The following is a 23791-nucleotide window of genomic DNA, read 5'->3' on the forward strand; positions in this document are numbered from 1 at the left end:
ACTTTTTGTCCTTTTACCCCTATGGTCCATATTCTTCTCCTAAAACCCCCCACCCCAGAATATAAACTCCTCCAGGGTAGCGATTATCTCAATTTTTAAATTTGTATTATCAGAGTGTTGCACAGTGCCTGGCACTTAGTAGACGCTTAATAAATGCTTATCAATGGACTTGCTATCAGAGTCCTTTCAAAGACAAATGCCACAATGCTTCACACCTGACCACCATTTTTCCTATTATGTTGATCATGTCTTTGTTGCCTTGCTAATGGACTGGATCTAGAAAGGACAGTCTTGGGAAAACACTGGGGACTCAGGAGACTTAAGCTATGTCATGATGGGCTCAGGGCAGGACAAAGCACATTAGCATCCAGACTTGGAGAATGGATCCCTGAGTGTTGTGTTTAGATATAAGAAGGCCAGTAATGGATGAACAATGGAAAATGCAGAGCAAGCAACTGTACCTGAAGCAAGTTCTTCGTTGGGCTCATGGATTTATTGGTGCTGTTGGGTTTCTGTAAAGATTTTTTCTCAGACATTTTTTCTTCCTTTGTGAAAAGAAAAAAAAAGTCAGCCAAATCTTAATCAATCAATAAGTATCTATTAACTTATTATGTGCCAGACACTGTGCTAAGTGCTAGAGATACAAAGAAAAAAAATGAATCAATTCCTGCCTTGAGGAGCTTCCATTCTGATAGAGGAGATGACATAAACATATACGGTAGTGGTAGAAGAGTTCCTGTGTTGTCAGGAAATATACTCCCCCTACTCATCAATTCAGTTTTGAGCCCCCACTGATGCAGTTCCATTTACACTAAATAGCCACTTACAATGATAATTCTTTTAGATCTTAAACAAAACCATTTATTTAGTAATAAGACTAAAGAAATAATATCACAGATATTCATATTAAAGCAAGTGCATGAATACTAAAGTACATCACAATCTTCATATAAATAGGTCTTACTCTCCCTCCAATTAACATAGTATCTGTGAGGGAGAGGTAGGACACAGGTATAAAAACCTGTCCAGGAGACCTAGGAGTGAAGAAAACTGTCATTGTAAATTTTGGTGTCTTTTTTCTGTCTTAGGAACTGTTCATAAAAGTTTCTTGATAGACATAGCTTCTGTGTTGAGCAGATGTTTCCCCTGTTAACCTGAGCTGATCCACATAGTGCTTGGCTAACATCTCATTGGAGCAATATCTCATCCAAACCATCTGATTCACTGAGTGACTTCTATTATTCTCTACTTCCAAGATATTTCTTGGCTCAACTGGACTCACTCTTCAATAGCAACTGCTCTATCCATCATTTCCAGTTTCAAATTTAATTGTGGGGATTGGAAACCTGTCCTTTCATACCTCCCTCCTTCCCTCTCTGCCTTTCTCTATCTGTCTGTCTGTCTGATCTATCTGGGTTCAGACTCTGAGTCTTCTTTGCAAATGACTCCCTCCCCCCTTAGCTTATGGTTAGTAACCAAATTCTCCTATGTCTAGAATCAGATACACTACATTTCTCTCATTTCATAGAATAGTGCTGGTGTCACATTCAGAATAAACAGTTGTTTCAGAACTTTGATTTGGAATAACTGTTTCTCTTAGAGCTCTGAGCAGATTTAGCTGGTCCATATGAAAGGGCAGTACATTAAAAGTTAAAGTGCCTTTTACTTTGGAACAACTCATTTGATTCCACCATCCTTGTTAGTTTTCGTTGTATATCTCTCTTCCCTTTCATGGCTAAGCTTGGGAATGGTGTCTATACTCAGTGTATCTGCTTTTCCTTCTCTCACTCTTCTCCTTTTTTTTTGGGAGGCAATTGGGGTTAAGTGACTTGCCCAGGGTCATACAGCAAGTAAGTGTCTGAGACTGGATTTGAACTCAGGTCCTCCTGACTCCAGGGCTGGTGCCTTGTCCACTGTACCACCTAGCTGTCCCTCTTCTCACTCTTCTAAACCCACTGCAATATGGCTTCCAACCTCATCATTCAAATGAGTCACCAATGATCTCTTTATTGTTAAATCTAATGGCCTTTTCTCAATCCTCATCCAGAGCCTCTCTGCATTCTGAGTGTCAAAGGTCTTGAGACTGTTGGCCACGTCCTTCTGGATGTTTTCTCATCCAGGTCTTAGTGACCCTGTTCTCCCCTAGTTCTCCTCCCGTCTGTTGCTTCTCAATCCTGTTGCTGTTTAGGTCACATCCACTAACCCCGGGTATCCTAAAGGATACCCTGTCATGGGCAACTTTCTCTTTTCATTCTATACAGCTTTACTTGGATGTATAGATCTGGGAATCATCCCATGGGAGCTGATAAGATAACCAAGAATAAGAGCCATTCCCCAATTAGTAGATAGTCAAAGATATCATCAGGCAGTTTTCTGAATAAGAAATATAAGCTTACAATAGCCATATCATTAATAATTAGAGAAATGTAAAATAAAGCAACTCTGAGGTTCTACTTCACACCTACCAGACAGGGAAAGCTGGGGGCAGCTAGGTGGCACAATGGATAGAGCACCAGCCCTGGAGTCAGGAAGACCTGAATTCAAAACTGGCCTCAGATACTTACTAGCTGTGTGACCGTAGGACAGTCACTTAACCCCAATTGCCTCCCTTACCCCCAACCCCCAAAAAGAGTGTATGTTCTGGGAGGTCAGAGATCATTTTTGCTTTGCTTTTTATCCCCAGTGTTTATTACAGTGACTATTACATAGTAAGCTTGTAATAAATGCTTGCTCATTTGAAGAAAATAATTCAGAAAATGCTGGCTTTACCAGCTTGGTTCATGAGCAGGAAGTCAAAGAGTTATGGCCTCTTTCCTCTGTTGTGAAGTATGATGTGGTTTTTTTGTCTGATAATAAAAAGAGCTCGTTTTTGTTTTTACTTTTCAGTTTCCAGAGTTATTACCTTATAATGACCTTGTGGTAGATAGTGCAAGGATTATTGTGATGACTTATCATTATGTGGACCAGTGACTCATTGAGTTGGGGAACTCTCTATTCATCTACCAATGCATCTCAGCACCTGCTTGGCAATTGGTGGTTTCAGAGAGTTTTCTGGGGTGCTGAGAAGTTAAGTGACTTGCCCAGGGTCCCACAGACATTATGTTTCAGAGAAGGACTTGAATGGAGGCCTTCATGATTCTAAGGTCAACTTTCTACCCACTAGACCACAGCTGCTTTATAATGCAATGATTAAGATTCCCATTTTGCAGATGAAGAAACTGAGGCTCAGAGACTTGCCCAGGTAGTATGTGACAGAGCTGAAACTTGAATCTAGGCTTCCTGAATGCAAGTGTATTTATTTAATACCTCTTATGTAGGATCATAGCAACACCAATTTAGAGCTGGAAGAGAGAGACTTCAGGGTCATCTACTCCAATGCCTTTGTTTTACAGACAAGGAAACTGAGGCACAGGAATATTAAGAAACTTGCTAAAGGTCACATAGGTAGCAGTTGGAGGTGATATCTGAACTCAGTTCCGGTGATTCTCTCTAATAGGCATTGGGGGTTTGCAAAGGTAAACAAGATGTTGCCCCTTTCCACAAAGGAGCTGACAATTCAGTACAGATGGTATCGGGAAGGTCACTTACTCAGATCTGTATAAGGGAAAGTGGCGATATGGTTGAAGACAAGGAGTAAAACATTATTTGGGGGGATTTTGCTTTTTTGGACTGGATAATGTAACCAGTAGTTATTAATAATATGCCTGGCACATAGTAAGTAGTTAATAAATCTTCTCCCTCTTCCTTTCCCCTCCTTGTGTCTCACCATCTAGACTTGGTGACCCTCCACTGGTCACTCATCTCTCATGTGCCCATCACCCTGGGGAAACTCTTTTCTCAGAATGGGTCAATGGTCTCTCAAATGCAATCTCAGCGGAGATTGCCTTTTCTCAATGTTCCCTGCCCTGACCTCTCTCCATACAGCTTTGGAAACGATGAACTGATCTGCTTGGTTCCCTTGGTTACTGGGACAGTGTTTTTTTTCTTTCTCTCTCTGTCTCTCCTCTCTCTCTTTCCTCTCTGTCTCTCCTCTCTGTCTCTCTCTGTACCTCTCTCTCCCTTTCTTCTCTCTCTTTCTCTCCTCTTTCTATCTCTTTCTCTCCCTTTTCTCTGTTTCTCCTCTCTTCTCTCTCCCGCTCTCTTTTTCTCTCTTTCTCTCTCTCTCACATACATATACAAACACACATCTACTGTTTTCTATCATCTCTATTTCAAGCTATCATTCAGTCTTTGCATAAAGACCTTAAGTAAGGGAGGGGAGAAGGACTCATCCCATTTTGGGAAGACTGCTCCTTCATGAGTTTTCCTGACATCTGGGCTGGATCCATTTCTCTGTCCCTCCCACTGATGGCTCCTATTTCTGCCCTATTGGGTCCATCAGAATAAGTAAAATCCATCTTCCAAAGAGCCTCCCTTCACATTGATGAGGACAGCTATGAGGTCCCTTCTGAATCAGCTCTTCTCTCCTCTCACCCCATGTTCCTCCATGTTTCTTCATGTTCCTTGACACATCACTCTCCACCCCACCCTCCTCTGGTGGGTCTCCTGGTAGTCAAAGTACTTGCTTAAATATGGCGCACAAACTGAACCCAACTCTCCTAAGATGTGGTCTGAGGAGGTCAGAGGGCAGACAGCAGGTCCACCATCTCTGTCTTTCAAGATGCCACCTCCTTTTAGATGCAACCTAGACCTACAGGAGGCATGGCATATTGTATATTTTGTGCAAGAGTCTAGAAAATCCAGGTTCAAGTTCTGTAGGTGAAAATAACTGTGTGATCTTGGACAAGTCACCTAACCTTTAAGTGGTGTAGTGGATAGTGCTAGGCCTGGAGTCAGGAAGCCCTGAGTTCAAAGTCAGCCTCAGGCTACCTCTGGACCCTTAGCAAGTCATTTAACCTCTGTTTGCTTCAATTTCCTAAATTATAAAACAGAGACAATAATAACACTTGCCTCACATGGGTGTTGTGAGAATCAAATGATCTAATGTTTGTAAAGTGCTTAGCAGAGTGCCTAACACATAGTAGGTACTTAATTAATGCTTGTTTCTTCTACTTCCTTTCTCACTTAATCCCAGAGTACCCCAAGAAACGAACTCTCTAAGAATATCAGTTGCACAACAGGTGCTGATCTTCATGGGTGGAGGGCATTTCCTTATTGGAAGTCCCACACACCAATAAAATCAAGGGTTTGGTTCCATCTGACATCTGATGAGGTTTTCTGTTTGCCCTACAACACAGTTGATTCATGCTGTCCTCTCTGCAGCCCAGGATTGTGGATACTTTCTGAGCTGTCAATGGAAAGGCAAAATCATCAGCACTTCAGAGAAAACACAAGCAGCTCGGGAGACCTAAGCATCTCCAAGGGGGCCCAGGCCAGGGATCTGAGGAGTATATTATCATCTGGGCTTTGGGAGTGAATTCCTGGATGGGGTTGGGTGATATCACAAAGCAGCTGAATGAATTAAAAACAGAAGATTCTGGGCAAACCACCTTACCTCTAGTTTGTCTGCATCTGGGTTTATGGAATCTGATTTTAGATCAGTTGAGGATTTTTCAGGGCTAGGCCCAGCTGGAGAGACTATGGTGGATCCAATCTCAGTGACTTCCTTTTCCTTTGAAAAAGAAAAGGAAAAAAAATCAATAACATTAGCAACAAACTCAAATGGAAAGGGATTCCTTTGGCCATACGTTTATTTAGAAAGCCATAAATGAACATTATGGATGTTTTATTTTGTTAAAAATTCCCATTTATGTTTTAATCTTCACTGGGAGTGAAGGCCCATGGGTTTGAGTTTGACACTGCTCTTCCTTGATTACAAACACTTAATTCAGATGAGAGAAGAGAAGAGAGAGATGAAGGGAGAGAGGAAGGAGGAGGGGAGGGGGAGAGAAAGAGAGAGAGAGAGAGAGAGGTGAGGGGAGACAGGAGAGGGGAAAGAAGGGAGAAAGAGGAGAGAGAGGGAGGGAAAGAGAGAGCACAAGAGAGCGAGCAGAATGGGTGCTGATCTTCATGGGTGGAGGGCATTTCCTCATTGGAAGTCCCTCATACCAATATAAGCACAGGTCTTATACCATCTTAAGATCCCATAAGGTTTTCTGCTTGCCCTGAAGCAATGTTGACCCATCTCAGTCTCTCTCTCTCTCTCTTCTCTCTCTTTCTCTCTCTCCCTCACCAGCCCAGGGTTACCTATACTTTTTGAGCTGTCAATGGAAGGGCAAAATCATTAGCACTCTTGGGAAAACACAAGAAGCTTGGGAGACTGAAGATTCTGCCATCTCCAAGTGGGCCCAGGCCAGGGATCTGAGGAGTATATTATCATCTGGGCTTTGGGAGTGAATTCCTGGATGGGATTGGGTGATATCGCAAAGCAGCTGAATGAATTAAAAACAGAAGATTCTGGGCAAACCACCTTACCTCTAATTTGTCTGCATCTGGGTTTGTGGAATCTGATTTTAGATCAGTTGAGGATTTTTCAGGGCTAGGCCCAGCTGGAGAGACTATGGTGGATCTAATCTCAGTGACTTCCTTCTCCTTTGAAAAAGAAAAGAAAAAAAATCAATAACATTAGCAATAAACTCAAATGGAAAGGATATTCCTTTGGCCACACATTTATTTAGAAAGCCATAAATGAACATTATGGATGTTTTATTTTGTTAAAAATTCCCATTTATGTTTTAATCTTCACTGGGAGTGAAGGCCCATGGGTTTGAGTTTGACACTGCTCTTCCTTGATTACAAACACTTAATTCAGATGAAAGAAGAGAAGAGAAGAGATAGAGGAAGGGAGGAAGGAGGGAGGGAGGGAGAGAGAGAGAGCAAGAGAGCAAGCAGAATGGGTGCTGATCTTCATGGGTGGAGGGCATTTCCTCATTGGAAGTCCCTCATACCAATATAAGCACAGGTCTGGTACCATCTTAAGATCCCATAAGGTTTTCTGCTTGCCCTGAAGTAATATTGACTCATTTCAATCTCTCTCTCTCTTTCTCTCTTTCTCTCTCTCCCTCACCAGCCCAGGGTTACATACTTTCTGAGCTGTCAATGGAAAGGCAAAATCGTTAGCACTCTTGGGAAAACACAAGAAGCTTTGGAGACCTAAGCACCATAGATTCTGCCATCTCCAAGGGGGCCCAGGCCAGGGATCTGAGGAGTATATTATCATCTGGGCTTTGGGAGTGAATTCCTGGATCAAGTTTGGAAAGTGTACAAAACAGGTGAAGGAATTGAAAACAGAAGATATTGTGAAAAAAACGGTACCTCTAATTTCTGTATTTCTGTCATTATGACATTCTCAAGGTTAGAAGTAGCAGCAGAGGGGCAGGTAGGTGGCACAGTGGGTAGAGCACCGGCCCTGAAGTCAGGAGGACCTGAGTTCAAATCCGGCCTCTGACCAAACACTTGACACTTAACTAGCTGTGTGACTCTGGACAAGTCACTTAAACCCAATTGCTTAAAAAAATAAAATAAAATAAAAAGAAAGAGCAGCAGAGAAGCTGGTTAATATCTTATCAAATGCTTCCTTCTCCTTTGAAGAGAGAAAAGAAAAAGTCAGCAACATGGCTTTATAGTGTATAAACAGTTAATTTGGATGAAAGAATAGAAACAAAAAGAGAGAAAGTCCATGATGTAGTCAGGAGCTTTCCTATAAGTAAGATCACAGATCCAGAGATGGAAGGGACCTCAGAGCCCGGTCTAGTCTGACATCCGTCATTTTACAAGGAGGGAACAGACTGAGGTTCAGGGAACTAAAGTAAGTTTTCCAAGGTCACACAGCTAGTGAGTGATCAAGGTAAGGTTTGAACCCAGGTCTTCTGACCTCAGATGTTCTTTCCACTGTACCATGTTGTGAATTAAAGAAGGTTTAAAGTGGTTTACCCAGGGTCTCTTGAGGCCATTATGCTTACCCTTGCTTTAATTTGAAGACAATGACTCTGAATCATTTGGGAGAGACATTGATGAACAAAAAGGGAAAATGTCTGGGAAACAGGATGCTATGAAAACATAGCAACTAACTTGGGAACCATCAGCTTTATCAACTTGGGCTCTGGTAGGATGCTCAAGTTCTTTGAGATCAGACATGGTCTTTTTTTTTTCCTTTTTTTTTTGTATTCTAGATACTAATCACAGTGCCTGGCATCATGCTTATTAAATGATTGTTCCATTCCAATTCCTCTTAATCCCAGAGATCCCCAGGAAACAAAATCTCTAAGAATATTAGTTTTAGAATGGGTGCTGATCTTCATGGGTGAAGGGCATTTACTCATTGGGAGTACCTCACACCAATCTAAGATCCCATAAGGTTTTCTGCTTACACTGAAACACTGTTGACTCATCTCAATTTCTCTCCTTCTCTCTCTCTCCCTCCCCAGCCCAAGGTTACATACACCTTCTGACCTGTCAATGGAAGGGCAAAATCATTAGCACTCTTGGGAAAACACAAGCAGCTTTGGAGACCTAAGCACCATAAATTCTGCCATCTCCAAGGGGGCCCAGGCCAGGGATCTGAGGAGTATATTATCACCTGGGCTTTGTGAGTTAGTTCCTGGATCGGGTTTGGAAATTGTACAAAACAGAAGAAGGAATTAGACACAGAAGATTTTGTGCAAACCAATGGTACCTCTAATTTCTGTATATCCATCATCAAGGCATTCTCAAGGCCAGGACCAGCAGCAAAGAAGTTGGTTAATTCCTTGTCAAAGGCTTCCTTGTCCTTTGAAGAGAGAAAGGAAAAAGTCAATAACATGGTTTCATAGTGTATAAACAGTTAATCTGGATGAAAGAATAGAAACAAAAAGAAAGTCCATGATGTAATCAGGAACTTTCCAAAATAGGGTCACAGATTGAGAGCTGAAAGGGACCTCAGAGCCCATTCTAGTCTGACATCCCTTGTTTTATAGAGGAGCAGAAGTCCAGGAAGCTTAAGTAAGTTTCTCAGCGTCACACAACTAGTGAGTTACCAAGGTAAGATTTGAACCCAGGAAAACTGAATAGCCGTGTGATAGAAATTAAGACTAGCACCTCTCCATTTACTAAGATAAGCTCTAAATGGATACATGGACTTGATATCATAAACAAATTAAAGGAGAAATTACCTTAAGGATCTATGCATGGGAGAAGATTTCATGACTAAACAAACATCAGAGAGGATGACACAAGATAAAATGGACAATTTTATTACCCAAAATTTAAAAATTAAAAAGTTTTTACAAATAAATAAATCTAATGTAGTTTAACTTAGAAGGGAAACAAGTGGAATGAGAAAAATCTTTGTCAAGTTCTCTGATTAAGGTCCCGTTTCTAAGATATTTAAGGAACCAATTAAAATTTATAAAACTAAATTCCATCCCCCAATAGATAAATGGTCAAAGAATATATGGACAGGCAGCTTTCAAATCCATGTTATCAACAACCATATGAATAAATGCTCTAAGTTGTCAATAATTAGAGAAATGCAAATTAAACCAACTTTGAAGTTCTATCTCATGCCCCTAGACAAAGAAGACAAAAGAGGAAAACGACAAATGTTGGCAGTGCTGTGGGGAAACAGGTCCACTAGTGCACTGTTGGTAGAGCTGAGGATTGGTCCAGCCATTCTGGAAGGCAGTATAGAACTATTCCCAGAATGTTAACAAACTATCCATACCTTTTGACCCAGCTCTGTCACTTCTCGGCTTACACCTCAAAGAAGATATCCAAAAATATTTATAGGACTTATACTGGGGAATGGCTAAACAAATTTTGGTAGGTGAATGTAATACTCTTAATATATTATATTAATATTGTTATAATATTCTATTATAGAAATATATTGCTATATTAATATCATTATATAATAAGAAATGATGAAATGGGCAACTTCCGAGGAAACTAAGAAGATGTCTATGAACTCAAAATAGAAGGAAGTGAGCAGAACTAGGTGAACAATATGTGAAATAATAATGTTATGGGGAAAAACAACTTGGAAAGACTTTAAACTCTAATCAATGCAATGATAAACCACATGTCCAGAAGACTGAAGGTGAAATTCACCATTCATCTGTGAGTGGTGATAAAATTAAAATACAGATAGAGACATACATTTTCAGAAGTGGCAAATGTGGGTATTTGTTTTACTGGACTGTGGATGTTTACACTGAGGGTTCTTGTGATCTCTCTCTCTCCTTCCAACCCTCCTTCCCTCTTCCACTACCCCCCCCAACCAAGTCTCTATCTCTGTCTCTCTCTTTCCTCTTTGTTCAGTGAAGGGAGTGAGAGGAATATATTATAAAAATATGTACAGATAAATGTAGTTGATGTAAAAACAAAAGATAATCATGAAAATTTACTTTAAAAAGAGAAAAAGAAAAGTGGGCAATAAATTAAAAGTGGAAGTTTCAGAGCAATCTATTGTACCTTTAATTCAAATGCATCCTTGGTTAAAAAACTGAGTTTGACCTCATTTGTGGCACTGTCAGAGCTTGAATCAACTGAAGGGATGTTGGCGGAAGTGATTTTTCTTTCTTTCTTCTCCTTTGAGGACAGAAAGAGATAAAAAAGGACCATAAATACTGAGTACAATAAATATTACCAACAATATTCAACACAACTGAAACAGAATGGAATCATCATTGTCCTATGGTTTGGTAAAGCACCTTCCCCAGTGAAGGTTCATCCACTGAAGACCAAAGGAGGTCTGAAGTGGCTTATCCTGGGGCTTCTCAGGTACTTTCCATATTTGGCCTCACATCAGTTTAAATATGCGGGCTATAGGTAATGGGAGGAAAATCACTAATGTACAAAAAATAAAAAATGAGAATTGGGAATAGATACAAACATAGTCCTTGACAATAAAGTATTTTGAAAACCACTGGTTTTAGTGGCTTTGACCATGAATAGGAAATCAAAATGATTTGGCATCGATATTCATTTCCATCTTATAATTTGATTCATAAAAAAGATTCATAGAAACAGAAAAAAATATGGAGGTAGAAGAGGAAACATTAAGACAAAATTAAAAGAGTAAAAATGGAAGAATTCATTCATTCATTTAAAAGAAAATTTGAGTTTAACTTTTTTATTCTGGACTTAAATATCAAAAATTAGTATTTCCATATATACATAGTAGCACACAAAAAAAAGACTGCATATGAAACTATGAAGCTCTATTTCATGCTACTTACTTTTTAATTTTGAAAGCATGTAACATATTCCACATGTTACTTTCTAAACTGTCTTACTTTGTTCTGCTTCCTTCTAAACTTCCTTCACTGGCCTCTTCAGTTCATTTAAAAATGTTTTAACGTCCTTTTTTCAGCAGCACAATTTCTAAGCCCCCTTTCTACCATGTCCTCCCACCCAAAAAAAAAATGACAACAACAACAACCAAGAATCTGCAAGAAGACAGGAGGAAAAAAAACCCCATGACAAATAAGCATAGTCAAGGAAAATGAATCTACAATGGCCACAGCTGCATCTTGAATCCAACATACTTCTACAAGAAGGGGGACATGTTGCATCGCAGGTGCTCTGGGAACATAGTTGATCATTAAGTCTTTAAAGTTTTTGTTTTCCTTTCGTGTTGTTCTTCCTGCTTTAGCACATTTCACTCTGTGTCAGTTCATATTACCTAGTACCTTCTGAAGTAATATCTTTCAGCATTTTTATATTGCAATAAAATTCTGTTAAGTTCACATACTACAATCTATTCAGCTATTCTCCAATTGTTGAGCTTCTCCTTAGATTTTAGTTCTTTGGTTTTCTCACTTCTTTTTTTTCCATTTTAATCTCCACTTTGGGATCAGGAATTTTGCTTTTCTTGCAATTATTCCTTCCTCAAGATTATTCTCTCAACTTTCACTTCTCTTCCTTCCTGCTTCTCATGTCCACTTATTTCTCTGTTGAATTTGATATATATCTGTGTCTGTCTTCAATCCTTTGTCTGTTTCAGATAACGAGGTTCAACTGATGCCTGCTCCTCTCATTCCCTCCTCCATGTTTATATGCTTTTCTTCTCTCTCTCCTCAATTATGAGACATGATAGGTCCACTCCTTTATTTCTCCTTTCTTCACTAGTATACTTCTTTTTCCTTTGCCCTCTCCAATCAATCCCCCAGAACAGAATCCATCCATCGCTAGATCCCCTGACTTTCTCATTTAACTTTCTCAATACCTTTTGATGATATTAAGGTTCTGAAGGGTCACTTGTTTCTTCATCCCCCTAATATGATGTTAGCACTACCTCATCACACAATCCATGACTGTGGTGTTTACATTTCAAATTAAATCTGATATTTTCGTCAGAAATCCTTAAAAGTACTCTGTTCCATTCCCCCTACAAATCTACTCAGCTTTGTAGGGGAGTTGTTCTTGTGTGTAAGACTATATCTATTGATGTTTAAAATATTATGTCCCAAGATCTCCTCTTGTTCATGGTAGAAGTTGCCAGGTTTTGAGTGTTCCTTATTGAGGTTCCCCAGTGCTAGAATGACTTCTTTCTGGTGGCTTGAAGTATTTTTTCCTTTAATGCCTTTGGATTTTGGCTATGATATTCTTGAAACTCTTTCTTTTGGGATTCCTTTCAGGAGATGATTGATGGATTTTTAAAATATTTACATAATTATGTGGAGCTTTAAGGTTTGCAAAATTTAAGTGACTTGCCCACGGTCACACAACTGGTAAGTGTTTTCAGCTAGAATTGAACTCAGGTCTTTCTGACTCAAGTTACAGTTTTATATCCATTGCAGCAACTAGTCCTAATAGAACTGGGACATTTGTATTTATGATTTCTTGAAATAGGGAGCACCCAGGATTTTTTTAAATCCTGGTTTTAATCTGTCCAATGATTGTTTTCCTTCATCTGTTTTCCAGATAAATTAAAAAAAATTAAATTTTCTATTTTTCTTCCAATCTTTGATTTTGTTTTAATATTTCTTTTTTTCCTCAGGCACTAATTTTTTTTATTCTATTTTAGTTTTCAGGTTTTCTAGTACTTGGGTAATACCATTTGCTCTCCTAAACTATTTATTCTCCTTCCAAATCTCTTCTCCATGGATTTTAATTTAGTTTTTAAATTTGTTGCTATATTTCTTCTAGGCATTCATGTAGTCTTTGTGGGAAAAGACATTTTCCCTTGAATCTCTTCCTGTAGTTGTTATAGTTATTCTTGGCTTCTTTGGTTGGGGGGAGGACTCTAGATTTGTGAGACTTTTGTTTAACTGGTTTAGGGTATTCTTTGGTTTACTCATATCTTCAGCTTTAGTTCCTTAAGTGGAATGCTGGGTTCTGCTTGGTTCCAACCTGAGCAACTTGAGTTTTGACCTCTGGATATTTGAAGTTCAGAGAATTAGATCTTTATGACCTTCTGTGGAATCTCAGGACAAAGTATTAGGTACTCTGGAGTCCTAGTGCTCCTAGGCTGTTCCAATCTGAGCAATGCTGTGGTATAGTGGCCCATGATGCTGTCTGGGGCTTCTAAGGTCCTCACCCTAAGGACCACCCTCGGACCTTCTTGAGGGGACCTTCCATACTTGATGCAACCAAACAGAAGCTACATGTGTCTCTACATGTGCCCATGTTTGGTTATACTGGGAATATGCCGGCTTGTTTGACTACTCTGTCACTGGCTTTGTGTCTGTTCTCTTTCTTATTGCCTGTGGGCTTCTGTCTGATATTTTCATTTTCTGTTTTCATTTCTGCAGTGGAAGATATCACATACTGTGATTTCTTGATCTATAATAGGTCTGAAGAGAATTTCAGGGTTTTGCTGGGGTAGGGATGTTGGACCTGGGTAGCTTGCAATTTTCCTTGCAATATAGGCAATAACATTGTTATGGTAAGTATGTTATAATGAAAAAATTGAGTATTAGAGAGTTTCAATGTCTTGCCCAGGGTCACATGACTAGTACGTATCAGATCTCCTCCACATCCAGAGCTCTTCCCACCATATATGATATGACCAATTTAACATTTATTTAGCACTTGCTGTAAGCAAAGTTATGCATTATGTACTGGAACCCTATAAAGATTAATAGGACACTGAGTCTGCCCTCAAGGAGCTTGTAATCCAGAAGTTATAATGCTGAATATCAGTTTACTTAGGTTTTTTTCTAAGAGAAAGGGGTGATTTAGTTAAAAGTGAAGTAATAAAGATGACTTTGGGCATGGAGGATGATAGAGTTCTTGAGGATTTTTGTAGTCAATGTAAAAGGTAAGGAAAGAGCCTGAAGTACAAGACAAAAATCCTCACCAAAAATAAGACTTGGGAATGCAGGACATGGTTTTTTCTTTCCTAGTGACCTTAAATATAGAATTTGAAGTTGGGAGATAACTTCACCTGTCTAAATAAAGTTTTGACTCTGATTTATTTTAATTTCAGAGGAAGGTAAAGAAAGAGATCAAGGAAGAGGTAGGACTGTGCCTTGGGATTCTAGGTAATACAGTGGATAGAGTTTCAGTCTTGAAGTCAGGAAGATGTGAGCTCAAGACCTTCCCCAGATACTTACTAGCTATGTGATTCTGAGGAATTCACTTACACTCTTTCAGCCTAAGTTTCTTCACCTGTAAAATGGGGATACCATCTATGTCATAGGGTTGTTGGAACAAATCAAATGAAATAATATATGTAAAGCATATTGCAAGCCTTAAAGTAATATGTAAACATTAGTTATTATTATTATTGAAGGATGAAAATGAATAAATTCCCCCCCCCCCCAAGTCAGACCTACTCAGTTTCAAGGAGAATAGTGTTTGGATTGTTGCAGATAGAACAAAAATGGATAATGAGGAATTGAAAGCCAAGACACTTGAGGAAATGGTGAGAACTCAGCTGTCCTCAACAAGTCACTACATCCCATAGCATTGAAAGAATTTGTGGAGATGGTTGTTAAGACACTATTGGAAAAAAAGACATTATTGGTGGGGGTCTATGAATGGCTATTAGCATAGGATAAGAATTAAAGGACTGCACAGAGGCAAATATTTTCCTGATTTTCAAAAGAAAACCAATGTCAATTCTTTGAACTACAGAGCAGTAAGCATACCTAAGATTGTTGGAAAAATTCCAGAGCGCAATACTAAAAGGATGATTTGTAAGCAATTAGAAACAGAAGCAACAATCATTAATATATAGCATGGGCCCATTAAAAATAAGCCATGTCTAAGCTACCCCAGTGAGGCTGTCCTCCAAATTCCTGTGTTTCTGCAGCGAGGTCATATATAGAGCTTGTCATCCAACCAATCTCCTAAATCCTTTTTCAAGATATTAGTTGCTATCTAGACATACTTCTCTCTCTCTCTCTCTTTTTTTTTTTTTGGTTAGGCAATGGGGTTAAGTGACTTGCCCAAGGTCACACAGCTAGTAAGTGTTATGTGTCTGAGGCCGGATTTGAACTCAGGTCCTCCTGAATCCAGGGCTGGTGCTCTATCCACTGCGCCACCTAGCTGCCCCTAGACATACTTCTCTCATCTTGACTTGAGAAGCTGATTTTGCACCCAAGTTTAAGAATTTGAATTTATGTCCATGAAATATGATCTTAGTAGATTTGGCTAAATATTCAAGACTGTAAATAAATTTTTTTTCATTCTGTCGTCCAACAGGTTAGTTACCTCTTCTGACTTTGCATCATCTTCAAATTTGATTAGTATGCCATCCATGCTTTTATCCAATTCACTGATAAAAATTTTACATAATAGATAGTCAAATAGATCAAACAAGGAAACATAGGACCATTTATGGGTTCTTTCTGTTTGGCCATTCACCCAATTGTTTACTGACTAGTTCATATCTCCTCCATCTTTGAGGTAGCTAGGTTGTGCAGTGCGTAGAGCTTCAGGCCTGGAGTCAAGAAAACTTGAGTTCAAATCTGTCCTCAGACACTTGTTAGTTGTGTGACCTTAGGCAAATTACTTAACATTTATTTGCCTCAGTTTCCTTTTCTGTAAAATGGGAATTATAATATCACATGCCTTGCAGCATTCTCATGAGGATCAAATGAAATAATAATTGTAAAGCACTTAGTACAGTGCCTTGCACATAGTAAAAGCCACATAAATGTCAGGTATTGTTCTCATCATCTTGCCAAGAATATCATGAATTATTTTGTCAAATGATTCCCTCAAATCAAGATAAACTACCCACAATATTTCCTTGATTAATTAATCTAATAACTGTGTCAAAAAAAGAAAAGTAGGAATATGTCTGGGACTATTTGTGATGAAGCCATGTGAGTTCCATGTATTCATTGCTTCTTTTGTAAATATTCACTAATCAACTTTTTAATAATATGTTTTTTGATAAGAATCAAATTGAAGGTCATTGGCCTATAATTCACAGAATCTACTCTTTTTTTAAAAATTGAAACATTCATCCATCTCTTGTTCTGAAGTATGAACCTTGTTTCTCCACAATTTTAAAAAAAATTACTGACAGTAGCTCAATAGTCAAATTCACCTCTTATTTCTGTACCCTGGGATGTGGTTCATAGATCTACTGATTTCAACTCCCAACTGAAATTCAAGAGCACATGTATCATCTCTTTAATTTCCTTGGATTTTAACTTCCTATTAGTCATTTTCCTTTTTTTTATATATAGCACACTGATAATTTTCTTTGATAGGAAAATGAAAACAAAACAGCTTAAGTTTCTGACTTTTCTCTGTCATGCCCATTTTTTGTCTTCTTCTGACTTCTCTGTCATGTTTATCCTGTCTTCTCTACCCTAAGCAATCATTCTATCCTTTCTTTCATTCTACTGTTTTCCACAAATCTGTCATTTGAGTCTGTACCCTCATTTCCTAGAGTACTGAAGTCATAGTTATGGGCCCCAAGGATAGTCACATTGGTTTCATCATCAATTCCTTATAGGTCTATTCCACATGCACTCACAGGACTTCATTAAGAGATGACAGTAAAAACTGAGAATGTGGATTGCAATTCTATACAGTGGATCACAAGTTACCATCATTTTCTAAGGTTTTATAACAGGTCTCTGGGTAAAATGCTTTTAAAGCTTATGACACAGCTTGGACTTGTTAATTTGAGTGACATAGACTATCCATCCTGGAATACATCTAGGTAATGTTCTACAGTGTGCCATGCACAATATGAACTGATTATAGACACATCTTGTGGTTATGGGATTTTTTGTTTTATTTTAGCTTCAACAGTACAGATGGTTCTTGTTTTACATAAATTTGCATTGTACAAATTCAGCTTTACATAAAGAATTCTGAAAGAAATCTACATTCTAAAAAAAATCACCTACGTTAACTTTACCATACAGTACCATGCTCTCTGTCTGTCTGTCTTTCTGTCTCTCTTTCTCTCTCTCTCTATCTCTGTCTCTGTGTCTCTCTCTCTCCATTCCTGCCCCTTGGCTCAGCACTCTGTAGCTTTCTACCAACCACAAAAAAAAACCCCAAACCCAACAACCCTGAAAAAAGAACTCCTAAAAAACCCCTCTCCAAGTGAAAGCAGAAGGACAGATGAGTCCACCTTTGCCAGATCTGGGGCTTGGCTTGAGACCTTGGCCACTGAGACCTTTGCCCTGCTCTGCCCATCTGCTCACATGTTTGGCCCTGTGTGTCTGTCTTTCCATCCCCTGCATTTAGGTGCTGTGTGGCTCTCCCCAGCCCCCCCATGTCTCCAGTCCTCTCCTGTCTGCATACATGTCCAGCTCCCACTTGTTGGCTCCCCATGTATTCTTCTTGCTTCTAGCCAGACCCTCATATGGCTGGTCCAGGCCCCTGTATGTTACTTCTCCTGCTTTTGCTTCTCTGTCTCTGGCCCCCAAGTGTTTTTGAACTGTGTGCCAGCCCCATCCCTGCACGGTATGGTACCTGTAGGCAAATTCATATTATGTAAAAGTTGGAGGTCTGTGGAATGGTCCACTTATATAAAGCAAGAACTGTCTGCAGTGAAGAATGGTTACCTGAGAAGCCAGGAAAATCACCCTTGTTGTTTTAAAAGCACTGATGTTTGTGTTTATGCTTTATATTTACAGGTTTTGTAATTGCCAAGCTGATCTTCAAAAGGAACTACTAAGAGTTTTGGCACAAGGACAAGAAGAATGGAGAAAATTATCTCACATAAAAGAGGTGTGCAAGGAAAAGCTTTTACCATGGAGGGGAAAACAATAGAAGGGGGCTGTCAATGTTTGACCCTCACTCACATCTATATTGGCTCAAAGAGGGTAAAATATATCAACATACTCAATTGGTAACATAAATTTATCTTACTAAACAGGGAAATAAGATGGGAAAGGGATAAGAGAAAAGGGGAAGGGGTGATAAAAAGGAGGACAGATAAAAGAAGGCAGTGGTCAGAAACAAAACAGAGTAGAGGAGGGACAGAAGAAAATGCCAGTGAAACTGACAATCTAAGTGAAATGGATGAATATTTATAAAAAATGAAGTACCCAGATTAACAAAAGCGGAAATAGAATTCTTAAATAACCTTATCTTAGAATAAGAAATCAAACAAGTCATCAATGAGCTCCCTAAGGAAAAAACCCAGGACAAGATGAATTCACAAGTGAATTCTACCAAACATTGAAGGAACAGTTAATCCTAATACTTCATAAACTATTTAGAAAAAAACAGGTAAAGAAGGTGTCTAACCAAAATCTTTTTATGGCACAAATATGGTTTTGATACTTAAACCAGGGAGAGCAAAAATAAGGAAACCAATATACCAACTTTCTTAATGAATATTGATGCAAAAAATTTAAATACTAGGAAGGAGGTTACAGCAATATACCAGGTGGTAATCATATGAGAAATACAGGGCTGGTTCAATATTAAAAAAAAACCATCAGGATAATTGGCCATATCAATAATAATAACATCAAAATTATGTTGTTATCTCAATAGATGCAATAACACCCATTCCTATTAAAAACACTAGAAAGCATAGGAATCAATGGAACCTTTTTTAAAGTGATAAGTAGTATTTATCTAAAACCAAAAGTAAACATTGTCTATAATGGGGATAAACTTGAATCCTTCTCAATAAGATCAGGAACGAAGCAAGCCATGTTCATTATAACCAGTATTACTCAATATTGTACTAGAAATGCTAATTATAGCAATAAGACAAGAAAAAGAAATGGAAGGAATAAAACTAGGCAACGAGGAAACAAAACCACCACTCTTTGCAGATGGTATGATGGTATACTTAGACAACCCTAGATAATCAGCTAAAAAACTAGTTAAAACAATTAACTTCAGCAAAGTGGCCGTATACAAAATCTTATAAACCATCAGTATTCCTACATATTACCAACAAAGTCCACCAGGTAAAGATAGAAAAAGAAATTCCTTTCAAAATAACTGCAGACAATATAAAACACTTGGCAGTCTATCTGCCAAGACACACCCAGGGATTATAAGAACACAATCACAAAACACTTTTCACACAAATAAAGACAGATCTAAACAATTGGAGAAATATTAATTGCTCATGGGAAGACTGTATGGTATGATGTAAGTCAATATGATAAAAATGACAATTCTATCTATGTTAATTTATTCATTCAGTGTCCTACCAATCAAACTAACCAAGAATTATTTTATAGAGCTAGGAAAAAACAATAACAAAATTAATCTGGAAGAACAAAAGTAAAAAATACCAAGGAAATCAGTGGAAAAAATGTTAAGGAAGGTGGCCTAACAGTTCCAGATTTCAAACTATATTACAAACTAGTAATCATCAAAACAATCTGGCACTAAGAAATAGAGTGGTAGACCAGTGGAATAGATTAGGTATGCAGTACACAGTAAATAACCACAGTAATCTAGTGTTTAATAAACCCAAAGATTTGAACTTTGGGGACAAGAACTCACCATTTGACAAAAATTGCTGGGAAAATTGGAAAGCAGTTTGGCAGAAACTATGCATAGACCAACATTGCACACTGTATACCATGAAAAGATCAAAATGGATGAATGACTTAAACATAAAGGGAAATATCAGAAGTAAATTAGCAGAGTACAGAAAATGTACTTGTCAGATCTATGGATAAGTTTATGACTAAACAAGAGGTAGAGGAGGTTACAGGAAGTAAAATAGATAATTTTTAAAAAGCTTTTTCACAGACAAAAGTAATGCAGCTGAAATTAGAAGGAAAACAGGAAACTGGGAAAAATTTTTGTAGCAAGTTTCTCTGATAAAGTCCTCATTTCTCAAATACACTGTATAGGGAACTCAGTCAAGTTTATGAAATAAGAGCCATTCCCTAGTTGATAAATGGTCAAAGAATATGAACAGGCAGTTTTCAGAAGAAGAGATCAAAGCCATAAAATAGTCACAGGAAAAAATGCTTTAAATCACGATTGATTAGAGAAATGTAAATTAAAACAACTCTGAGTTACTACCTCACACCTATCAGATTGGCTAATGTGACAGAAAAGGTAAATGACAAATGCTGGTAGGGATGTGGAAAAACTGGGATACTAATGCACTGGATGGAATTGTGAACTGATTCAACAATTCTGCAGAACAATTTGGAACTATACCCAAAAGGTTATAAAACTACATATCCTTTGACCCAGCAATGCCACTACTAGGTCTGTATCCCAAAGAGATTAAAGAAAAGGGAGAAGAACCTATTTGTACAAACATATTTATAGCAGCTCTCTTTGTGGTGGCAAAGTATTGGAAATTGAGGGGATGCCTATCAACTAGAGAATGGATGAGCAAATTGTGGTATATGATTGTGATGAAATACTATTGTTCTATGAGAAATGATTAGCAGGATGGTTTCACAAAAACATGAAAAGACTTATATGAATTGATGCAAAATGAAGTGAGCAGAACCAGGAGAACATTCTATACAGTAATAGCAACATTATGAGGATGATCACTTGTGAAAGACTTAGGTACTCTGATCAAGACAATGATCTAAAACAAGTGTGAAGAACTTATGATGTAAAATGTTCTCCACCTCCTGAAAGGGAACTGGTGAGCTCTGAGTGCAGACTTAAGCATACTTCTTTTTATTATCTTAATTTTTATTGTTTTATTTTCTTCATGTTTTCTTTTGCAACATTGCTAATATGGAAATATATTTTGCATGACCTCACATGTATGATGAAAATAAAATTGCTTGCCTTCTCAAGGGGATGGTGGGAAGGAGGGAAAGAATTTCGAACTCAAAATTTAAAAATATTTTTTACATGTAATTGAGAAATACCTAACAAAAAATGATTTTAAAAGACTATATCTATTGGCATTTAGACTATTAGATTCCAAGATCTCTCTTGTTTATGGTAGAAGTTGCCAGTGTTTTGAGTTTTCCTTACTATAGTTCCCTAATACTCTGAATAGCTTCTTCTGGTGCCTTAGTGTATTATGTAGGAGCCCTGGATTTTGGTTATGAAGTTTTTGGAACCTTTTGGGTTCCTTTCCTTTTGAGTTTCTTTTGGAGTTTCTTTTAGGAGGAGATTTACATATTTTCTAAATCTTTATGTGATTATGTAGTGCTTTAAGGTTTGCAAAATGCTTTAGGAATATTATCTCACTTGATCTTCACCACAACTCTGGGAGGTGGGTGCTATTATTATCTCTATTTTACAGATGAAGAAATTGAGACAGAAAAAGGTTAAGTGACTTGCCCAGGGTCACACATGTTATAAGTGTCTGAGGCTCGAGTGGAATTCTGGTCTTTCTGAATTCCAGTCTAGCACTGTGCTATCTAGTCCTAAGAAATCTGGACAGTTTAAATTTATGATATTCTGGAATATAGTGAGATATATAGCCCAGGATTTTACAAAAGTCCTGATTTTCATCTGTTTAATGATCTCCCTTTAATCTGTTTTCCAACTCAGTTTTAAAAATCAGATATTGTCCATTTTCTTCAAGTTTTTTTCCCAATCTTTTATTTTTTCTATTTCTATTTCTTTTTGTCTCATGAAATCATTGATTTCTTTTTACTCTATTTTAGTTTTTAGGTTTCCAGTACTTGGGTAATACCACTTTCTCTTCTAAAGTGTATTTATTCTTCTTCCAAATTTTTCTCCCAGAGATTTTCAGTTTTTTAATCTCTTGCTTAATTTCTTCCAAGTATTTGTGAAAAATTCATTTTTCCCCTAAATCTCTTCCTGCAGTTGTTATAGAATTATTTTTGGTTCCTTTTGGATGATCTCTAGATTTGCAATATTTTTTTTTAGCTAGTTGTGTTATTCTTTGGTTTACTTATCTCTTAAGCTTTAGTTCCTTACATAGAATATTAGATTCTGGTTGGTCTCAAACTAAGTCTCCTGGGTTTCTGTGCTGACAGGGAGTTGAAAGCCAAGATACATGAGGAAATAGTAAGAGGGACCTCAACTTCACTCATCAAGTTTGAGTCACTACACCCCATGACACTGAAAAAAATTTTGGAGATGATTGTTGAGACATTACGGGTGATGTCTGAATGATTATGGCATATAGGAGAAGAGTCAAAGGACTGAACAGAGGCAAATACTGTCCTGATTGTCAAAAGGGGACAAATGTCAATTCTCTGAGCTATAGACTAGTGAACCTTAACTAAAATTGTTGGAAAAATTCCAGAGTGAAATGACAAAGGGATGATTTGTAATCAATTAGAAATGGAAACAACAAATCACTAATATAAAGCATGGGCCCGTTAAAAACAAGTCATGTCCAAGCTGCCCCAGTGGGCCTGTCCCCTAACCTCCTATGTCCCCGCATCTGCTGCCAGGTTCTATATTGAGCTTGTCATCCACTGAAATTGCTAAATCTTTTTTTCAGATTAATGGCCCATACTTCTATTATTTTGACTTAAGAAATTGAGGTTTTTTTGCCCAAGTTTAAGACTTTGAATTTTTCTCCTTGAAATATGATCTTAGTAGATCTGGCCAAATATTCTAGACTATAATCACTTTTTTTTCATTCTGTCATCCAATAGCTACCTCTCCTATCTTTGCATCATATTTATGTTTGATTAGCATGCTAGCAATGTTTTATCCAATTCACTGACAAAAATGTTACAGAGCAGAGGGCCAAACATAGCTCAGTGGGCGCTCCACTAGGTACCTCTGTATAATGGGACCTAAAACTAATCGTTAGTTCTCTGGATTTGGCCCTTAGTTTAGCTGGCCACTGACTAGCTCATGTGCCTTCCATCCTGTTGTCAGGAACATCGTAAGAGATTTTGTCAAATGATTCACTAAAATCAAGGGAATATATCTACAGAATTTCTGTGATTTATTAATCTAATAACTGTATCAAAAATAAGATATATCTGTCTGGAACTGTTTGTGATGAAGCTATGTGAGCTCTGTGTGATAATGTTCTCTTCTAAATGTTCACTAACCAACTCTTTATTGATAGGTTTTAGAATTTTTATAAGAGTCAAATTTGAGGTAATTGGTCTATAATTCAGACTCTACACTTTCCTTCTTTTTATTTTTTGAGAATTGAGACACTTTCCCATTCATTGTTTTATAGTATGTATCTCCACAATCTTCAAAAAGGTAACTGTGATCACACCCACCTCTTTTCTCTGTATCATGGGATATGATTCATTTAGACCTGCTGACTTTAAAGCTCAACTGAAAGTCAAGAGTACATTTAGCATCACTTTATTTTGCTTGGATTTCAACTTCCTACAAGCCACTTTTCTTCTGTTATGGCAGCACACTGATAATTTTTCTTGGCAGGAAAATGGAAACAAAACGACAGCTGAAAGCTTCTGGCTGCTCTCTGTTATGCCTTATCCTTGTCTTTTCCACCCTGAGCAGGGATTCTATCCTTTCTTTGATTCTACTCTTTTCCACAAATCTGTCATTTGAACTTGTACCTTTACCACTTAAGGCC

The 23791-nt window shown here is 37.9% G+C and overlaps 1 protein-coding gene across 1 annotated transcript in view; it reads right to left on the minus strand.

Moving 5' to 3' along the window:
• The window catches only part of DGKG (diacylglycerol kinase gamma), a 258329-nt gene that overhangs the window by 148102 nt on the left and 86436 nt on the right, over positions 1-23791 (minus strand). The window contains exons 15-19 of the mRNA XM_027875364.1: positions 10390-10506; positions 8615-8707; positions 6415-6531; positions 5495-5611; positions 462-545 (exon numbers count right to left, since the gene is read on the minus strand). Coding sequence (XP_027731165.1) covers positions 462-545; positions 5495-5611; positions 6415-6531; positions 8615-8707; positions 10390-10506 — 528 coding nt within the window. The remainder of the gene's footprint in view (positions 1-461; positions 546-5494; positions 5612-6414; positions 6532-8614; positions 8708-10389; positions 10507-23791) is intronic.

Source organism: Vombatus ursinus, unplaced genomic scaffold (genome assembly GCF_900497805.2).
Source record: "Vombatus ursinus unplaced genomic scaffold, bare-nosed wombat genome assembly UNPS02014808.1, whole genome shotgun sequence".
Lineage (NCBI taxonomy): Eukaryota > Metazoa > Chordata > Mammalia > Diprotodontia > Vombatidae > Vombatus > Vombatus ursinus.